A 7,886-nucleotide genomic window follows, 5' to 3' on the forward strand; every position below is an offset into this window, starting at 1 on the left:
CTACGCGTCTGCCTAAAATCGGGGGTCGGAGCGGCTTTGTCCGTTATTGACATGGTGGCTACGGAACGGGGTGTTTGACCCACCGAAACAGCTCGCAGACAAGGAAATCGCTGCCTGAAAATCTGCCACATCCATCTTTCGACGGTCTTTAACTGGACTACCACTCTGTGCATGTTGATCTGCTTGCATTGTGTGTCGCGGATGAGGCGGCTAAACTAGCGCGGCCAGCGTGAATACGTTAGGCAGCAGGTTAACTACGAAGCTTGGACATGAATACGGAGCTTGAATACGAGATCGCGAAGCTTGACGATCGAGATTGAAAACTCTAATTAGATTCTGCTCATCGTCCTCCAACCAACGAGCATTGCTCAAGGTAAGCTAGGCAAGAGCGTCACGCGCGGAAAGCACCTTTCGGATGATGAAGCCACAGCGATCATTCACCATCGTTTTAACGCTGATTCCGAAATCTCCTCCTTGAAATTTTTTGTTGCTCGGCGGGTTGGTCCGGATCGAAGCCGACCAAGCAATTAACGGTCTCGGCCCCAAGCCCCGGATCATTGATGTGCGAGCCTGCTGGCATGCGAAACTGGCCTGTCAACTTCACATAAGCGTCAAGCGCATCCACCATTGTTCGCCCAAGAGCTAGTGCCTTCTCCGCTCTTGAAAGAGAATAAAAGGTTAGCAAATCCAGTGCGTCTTCTCGCTGTCCGTTCTCTACCAGTGTTTGAGCACTACGCTCTACCCACTCCAGGTCGCCGAACGAGGCGTTTTCGAATCCGTGTAGCATCTTCTGCACGATCGGAAGAAAAGCTTCCGGGTCAGAACAAGTGTAGTACAAGGTTTGCTTGAAAATACGTCCGGCGAAATGTGTCGCTTCCTGATATTGAAAGTCGGGATCTAGAAACGTCGATGCGGCATCTTTGGTTAGGTATCGATGTTGGCCGTACTCTGGTGGGACGCTTTTCACACCTAGCCACCAAGGATTGAAAGGGGCAGTAACTGAGCCTGTTGGAGCGACCCAGATGCGGATAAGATCTGGATCCATGTCGGCATGTAGAGAGACTACTTGACCGTAGCCTGCTTCGTCATCTGAAATCCGGTAATCGCGAACACGCTCCATGAGGTCCTTCTCGGTTACCGGAGCCATAGCCCGGGTTGTATTCTCTAGAGCACCTTGAGACATGTACTTGAAGCCTCCATCTCTGGCACTATAGCGCTCGCCCTGAACACAGTACGCTTTAAAGATGTTGAAAGGTTCGGTGCCGTTTGGATTCCACCAGCCTTGCTCAATGGCAAAAGAGACGATATCCGAAGATCCAGCGTAGTTGGTATTATTCGCAAAGTCCACTGGAAAGTCCTCGATGTATCCCGGGTAGAGAACACGCACCTCATCGTCGCCGAGTCGCTCTGCTGCCCAAAGCTTCTTGCCCCCTGACATCTCCAACACGACCCATCCTTCATTTGCGTCGGCAATGAGATGTGAGTTTCCTCCGTAGTCTGCATACCCATGCTCAGCAATCAACTTCCCGATGAGTTCAACGCCTTCTCGTGCAGTGCTCGCTCGTTCGAGCACAACGCGAGCAAGGTCAGAGTACTGCAGGCCCGTCTGCGGATTCGGTGTCATAGCGACCAGTTCGTCCCTATTCTGCACCCAGACATCTCGCACAGCGACGCCTTTCTCATTGACGCCGCCGTTGGTTATGGGTGCCGGAAAACCCTCGAAGTCGGAATACTCCATCGATAGGTAGCGGAACGTGTGTGGCGCTTGAGAGATGTTCATCCTCTGCCCAGGCATTGATGCATCCTTAGTGACTCCGACGGTTATAGTCGCATTCGCGGGGTGGTCCTTCGCAGGAAATATTTCGAGCCAGTGCGAAGACACTTCCTCGCCAGTTCCGCCGATCAGGACGCTTCCATCTTGCGTAAGAGCCTTTCCCACGTAGAATGCATAGCTGGCCGAGACATTTCCAATGAAGGACAGGAGAGCCACCGCGAGTAACAGGGGAAGCATTGTGATGCGACTGCTTGTTGAATTGGCTGTTGTGACCTCGAAAGATTCCGGGTCCGATGGCACTCTTATCTTCCCCCGCAAGCGGGGATCGCTGGGAACTGTTCATTTTCGCCAACCCGTTCAAGACGGCACATTGTCGGGATTAGCCCGACATGGGGAAGCTGGAATTGTTGAAGCGACGCTTGCGATTCAGGAACAGAGACGATGGATCTTGGCACTTGGAGGCAATGACGTCAAGGAGGATGAGAATGCTGCGGGGATCATGCTAGACCTTGACAGAGCAGCCACCTCAACACAATAAGCCGATACAACATGAATCAAAAGCATCGGAATTCGATCGGCATAAAGCCCAGTTCACATCTGCGGAGAAGCGAGTCCGAAGGCACGCTAACCTCACCTGGGCCCTCCAGTCTACTCTGACTCACGTCTACGTCTACGTCCACACATCTATGCTACTACGGTACAGTCTGACTCAGTTTGAAGTGCATCTATGACTCCGGCTACTATCCATCACTTTGACCTTCCCAAAGGAGTCCCGAACACCTAAGAAGCCGTCGAGTAGGTGGAGATTTGGTGATGTGGAGATGAGCGCAGCGGGGCATAGCTTATCCAAATATCATATCCGCTCCCGCCTAGGTTGTATTCGGCGAAGTATAAACATCTAAAATCATCTTCAATTCATTGATTGCAACTCCCATCTGCCCATCCTTATTCTCGACAATCTGCCACTACCAGCCTAAACTGCCGCTCAACATGTCTACACCCTATACGTCAACATCCACCCCTCGCCAGCGCATCCGTGATGTCCTACCCACCGTATACTTAGGTCGCTATGCCCCTGGATCAAAGAACAGCTTGACCGATGTCCCTGGAGTACTCGTCTCGACGCAATCTATTCACGAGTCTGACAAATATCCTAACGCACCTCCGAGTGCTATCAACACCGGCGTAACTACCATTCTCCCTGGGAAAGACTGGTTCGAAAATGCAAGCTTCGCGGGCATCTTCCGTTTCAATGGCTCTGGAGAAATGACTGGCAGTCACTGGATTGAAGAGACGGGACTTCTGCGCTCGCCCATCATCATCACGGGAAGCTTGGGGGTTGGGTCAGCATACAATGGAATATATGAATATGGGCTTCGAGAGCACACAGATGAAAATGGAAAAGCGGATTGGTTCCTTACACCTGTGGTGGCGGAAACGTTTGACGGCTTCTTACACGACGTCACAAAGTTCGCCGTTACGCCCCAGCATGTTGTTGACGGAATCGACGCCGCCAGCAGTGAGCGTGTCTCCGAGGGCAATACGGGCGGTGGAACAGGCATGATCTGTCACTGGTTCAAAGGGGGCACAGGCTCCAGCTCCCGCACCATCCCGGCTAAAGACAGCAAAACCTACACCGTGGGCGCCCTTGTCCAAGCAAACTATGGTAAGATGTGGGACTTCAAAATCGCCGGTGCCCCAATTGGTCGCATCATATACGAAGAACAAGAACGTCTCTTCCGCGAGAATCCCACGGACCCAAGTCGGCTTGCACAGTCAAAAATGCTGTTCAAGGTAGCTGAAGCCAAAGACAAGAAGGACGGATCTATAATCGTAATTCTGGCCACCGACGCGCCCCTCCACCCGACACAGCTCCAACGCCTAGCAAAACGCGCAACAGTCGGTCTCTCGCGCGTCGGGGGGTGGGGCACTAACCCCTCGGGCGACATCTTCCTCGCTTTCTCGACAGGAAACACGATGAATGTTCTAGGCGTCACTGAGAATGGCGAGGCGGTTGATCCCTGGGTAGCAAAAACACTAGATATTCAGATGGTGGAAGACCAGACTATCAATGCGCTTTTCGAGGCCGCTGCAGACTCGGTGGAGGAAGCAATTTATAACGCCGTGTTCATGGCTGAGACTATGGAGGGTAATGGAAATAAAATCGAAGCGCTGAACACTGATCGCGTTAAAGACCTGATGCAGAAGTACTTGTAGGCGATTCCCTGCCCGCTGCTGGCTGTGGAGCATGTCAAGCGGAGAAGCGCGCAGGATAGTTAAATCAGTAAGAGCATAGCTTTTCAAACAGCTGAACCAAGTCAGAAGCATCGAATCCGAGGTGTTCATTCATGCTGTCCCTACGCCGGTTGAGCTTTCCACTTTTCGAAGCCAATGGTAACTAATTAAGAAAAGACTCGACAGAGTGCATATTAAACTGACTGGCAAAGCCGAGCACAGAGCTGCAAAGTCTTGGATGCCCTGGAGAAGAGCAGGGGCGACGATTAATAGTCCAGCGAAGTTTCTTGCCAACGCTTGGCAAGAAAGACAGGACTGTGGATCAGACCTACGATTCAGTTTGTAAGAGACTACCCCGAGAGCGACGATGGCATAGGAAAGTGAGGGGGCTCCGGGATTCAGCGGACAAGTAAGCGGGCCTATTCAAAATGCGCAATATTTGGGAATTGATCGTGGAAATTCGCGAAATGGATTCAAGAAGAGTACAAAGAAACGGAGATTCTAGACCAAAGAGAAGCGGATATACTTTGAAATGAACTAATCACGAATGCGAAATTGGCTCACGCCGTTTTGTTCCCTGCGATTCCTAGATCCCTTCTTGAAGTTCTTCTCGCTGTCAATGTGCTTATACAGTTTCTCCGCTCAATGATTTTTTGTTCGCGTTCGCTACTCATAACTGATTCTGCCTGGAGTTGGATCTATCGTCACTGTCTTCGTGATATATCTGCGCTTTATCTAAGTCCAACCCTTAGTTCAAGTGCAAACTTTCACACTAAAAGAGTCACGAGGAGCCGCTCCCCCAGTGTCAAAGTTCGACGGTCAAAACAACATTGTTATTCGCCCCTTTTTTTAACCCTCGGGACCAAAGCCCACGAGACTCCCAGTGCCACAATGAGGCCAACGAGGATGGGCTGCATGACTTTGACGCCGGCCTTGCTCGCAACAACCCCTGTAACAGCGGGGAAGAAGGCACCGCCAGCCTGGGCAAAGACAAAGACGAAGCCTAGAGCGGTCGGTTGGATGTCTTTCGCAAAAAGCTTTGAGCCGATTGACATACCCTGTGGAGATTAGCATGATGCACAAGGGTTTATAAGGGAGTTAAACGGTCTGAAAAGCCTCCAGGTGTTGCTGAAAGGCTGAGTAGTGTAGAAGGCAATCATCAATGCTTGGACCCTCAGGGATTGTCAATAAATGAGAGGGTGCTCACCGTCGCAAACATAGGGCCATAGAAGAAGCCGAGAATTGATATGGAAACCGCACTACTAATCAAACTCGGTACCAGCCAGAATACCAATTGTAGTGCAAGTACCAAGGCACAATATACCATCGTCATCCGCCTTTCTCCAAACCGGTAAGTGGGCTCAGCGAGCAGTACGCGACCAAGGAAAACACCACCCCAAAGACCTGCGGGGACGTATCCAACGTCTGGAAGGTGACCATTGCGTGCTTGAATCAGATATTCTACGACCCAGCCGCCAGCGGTTATGCCAGTTCCAAGCATGAAGAAGTAAAACAAAGAGAGCAAATATACCGATGGTAATTTCAGCGTTTCAATGATATCACGGTTGGCTTTCCTCCGGCTCCCTAATTCGGTAATCTGACCATCTTCGTTTGCTGTTGACCTCGGATGAAGCTTGACGCTATCCCTGAAGGTCCAAGTGACCGCCGCCGTGTTCAAAGCGCCAATGCCCACTAGATACAGGTAGAACAGTGGCCAGCGGTCGCCCAACCTCGCAGCCACAGAAGTGGCTACGAACGGTGCGATCAGACAGCCAAGGGCGTACATGGCGTGGATAAAACCGAGGAGTCGATGCGCGCCCTCGATCGAGGCGACGAAAGCATTTGCGTGGGATTCGTTATAGGCCATGCCTACTGCTTGGAGGAAGAAGGTGACGACATATAGAGCAAATGGAGGAGTCCAAAACCGCAGCGCGTGGGCGATGACTTGAATGGCTGCGCCTAGTGTGAGAATTCCTCCTAGATCTAGATAGCGGTGTAGATGGGTGTTTGTTGCGGCTGCTAGGAGCCACCCAAGGAACGTTGCTCCGTAGCTGGCAATCGTTAGCAATTTACAGAGTGCTCAATCTGTGTAGTAGGGCCTCCAACGGTCCAATTTGCGCCCAGAAACTCCAAAATCCATGTTTTGAATTGATAGACTTACATCAAAGCGACATACTCCGTGCCTACATTGTAAGTCCTTAATATATATGGAGTAAGAGCTCCCAAACTTGCGTCATTATTGCCCGCATAGAAGAAGGCAATGCTCGCTGCAATGACCTTGAGCAAGTTGAGTTTTGTCAGACTTGTCTCATCGTTAATAGTCTTTCCTTCGCCGTCGGGTCTTGCAGTGCTGCGAGGTACGGGTTGCAGCTCGATTTCTTCAGGAGCCGTGGCTGGCTCTCGTGCTGTTTCCACAATCGTTTGCGTTGACATAATTTAGAACTGAGTGATTTGAGGATATTCCCACGACGAAGCAACCACATAAGACGAAGTTGTCCTCGACTGATATCCTGGAGTTGCCTCGCAAGCTATACTGTAATTGGTAACATGTCGCTGAATCTCGATCTGCGTTTCTCCGCCTCATCCCCATGGAGCCCCGCCAACAACGGTAGAACGGCCCGCAGGACCGTTGATCATTCGTCGACATTTCCACACTTTACATGCCCGCTTTGCGCGACAAGGTTTGAAGACCTCGAGTACTAGAGGTTAGAGGTGCAATTGTCTGACTGGCTATGTAAGCGAGTCGCCATGATTGGACAGTATCGCTCCTGCATCCTCAGTACTCCGCCACCACGCTCGGGCGAACCGGCTCCAATAGCTCCTCCCGTACGAGTCTGACTAGAGGGCTGAGCACATATTCGATACTATGGCATCAAACACTCTCCCCTTCCTCGTTATCCTCGACAACTCACACACATCATTCTACGTTCCGTAGCCACCGTTTTCTCTCCCTTCTCCGGGACAGCATCATCAACCTCAAGGGCGACATCATGATCTTCGGCGGACTAGAGATAGTCGCAGGTGGCTACCTTCTTCACCGACACTACCGAAAGAAGAATGAAGTTGAACAGCAGAGACTGGAACATGAAACCCAACAAAGGCGGCATCAAACATTTCCTGGTGCGAAAGCGAACGGATGGAATACCCAGGCGCAACACCGACCTCAGCACCATCAGCAGCCCATGATGCCACAGCACAAGTACGCGTACTCTGCTCCTCCTGTAGCAGCAATCCCTCAACCCCAGTATGCATATCAGGCAGAACCCCAGCATCAGCCTCGCCCGCAACCACCTACGCATACGCAGAGCTTCAATATACCCCGTCGACCCGTGCCGCAGCCGCAGCCGAAACCGCAGATCATAATACAACCGTCACTTCAACGCACCGACTCCTTCGCGACACTTTCACGCATGCCCATCGCGAACGGCTCGCGCCCTCAAGACATCCCCGAAGAGCAGACTCCTGCCTACCCTCCTCGAAGGCACACGAACGGCTTACAGCCCGCACCCCAACACAGCGTCTATGGGAATGCAGGGTTCTCGGTGTCGACACCTGCGTTCGGCCCTACACCTACGTCGCCGTCGTTGACGTATGCGATGGCTACCGGTCCAGAAGGAGGGCATACTGTTGATGACAATTGGCAGACGTACGGGCATGGTGATGGACGGCCACACTATGCACCGACGGTGTCGACGCAGTTGGGTGAGCGGGATCCCCCGCCGCCATACACCCCATAATTCACGAAGCGGGCGTCATTGTAGGGATGGCTGATATACGAATTGGTCTCACGGGCCACACTTCTCTTCTTCCTTAGCTGGCTGGGTCTCTTTTTCATGTTACGACTTTAATACAATGTGTGCGATTTGGATGATCGGCA

At 51.8% G+C, this 7,886-nt stretch overlaps 4 protein-coding genes across 4 annotated transcripts; 2 read left to right on the forward strand and 2 right to left on the reverse strand.

Moving 5' to 3' along the window:
• Positions 1 to 169: 169 nt before the first annotated feature.
• K460DRAFT_364885 (uncharacterized protein) lies at positions 170 to 2,269 on the reverse strand. Its single transcript, XM_040933080.1, has one exon. It carries the CDS (start codon positions 2,009 to 2,011, stop codon positions 449 to 451), a length of 1,563 nt encoding a protein of 520 aa, XP_040791519.1. The 5' UTR covers positions 2,012 to 2,269; the 3' UTR covers positions 170 to 448.
• A 495-nt stretch (positions 2,270 to 2,764) lies between these two features.
• Positions 2,765 to 3,991, forward strand: K460DRAFT_276497 (peptidase family T4 protein; the record flags this gene model as incomplete). The annotated part of the gene is made up of 1 exon (XM_040928117.1): positions 2,765 to 3,991. The coding sequence occupies one exon, from the start codon at positions 2,765 to 2,767 to the stop codon at positions 3,989 to 3,991; it is 1,227 nt and encodes a 408-aa protein (XP_040791520.1).
• An 851-nt stretch (positions 3,992 to 4,842) lies between these two features.
• On the reverse strand, positions 4,843 to 6,442 carry K460DRAFT_404216 (MFS general substrate transporter; the record flags this gene model as incomplete). Its single annotated transcript, XM_040936704.1, has 3 exons — positions 4,843 to 5,067; positions 5,217 to 6,060; positions 6,171 to 6,442. 3 exons carry the CDS (start codon positions 6,440 to 6,442, stop codon positions 4,843 to 4,845), a joined length of 1,341 nt encoding a protein of 446 aa, XP_040791521.1.
• A 557-nt stretch (positions 6,443 to 6,999) lies between these two features.
• K460DRAFT_353881 (uncharacterized protein) lies at positions 7,000 to 7,746 on the forward strand (the record flags this gene model as incomplete). The annotated part of the gene is made up of 1 exon (XM_040931748.1): positions 7,000 to 7,746. One exon carries the CDS (start codon positions 7,000 to 7,002, stop codon positions 7,744 to 7,746), a length of 747 nt encoding a protein of 248 aa, XP_040791522.1.
• Positions 7,747 to 7,886: the final 140 nt, after the last annotated feature.

The sequence above is a fragment of the Cucurbitaria berberidis genome (genome assembly GCF_010015615.1).
Source record: "Cucurbitaria berberidis CBS 394.84 unplaced genomic scaffold K460scaffold_2, whole genome shotgun sequence".
In the NCBI taxonomy this organism is placed as follows: Eukaryota; Fungi; Ascomycota; class Dothideomycetes; order Pleosporales; family Cucurbitariaceae; genus Cucurbitaria; species Cucurbitaria berberidis.

Excerpts from the sequence above, each read along its gene's own strand:
- K460DRAFT_364885 (XM_040933080.1), bottom strand. The coding sequence starts at position 2,011 with ATGCTTCCCCTGTTACTCGCGGTGGCTCTCCTGTCCTTCATTGGAAAT.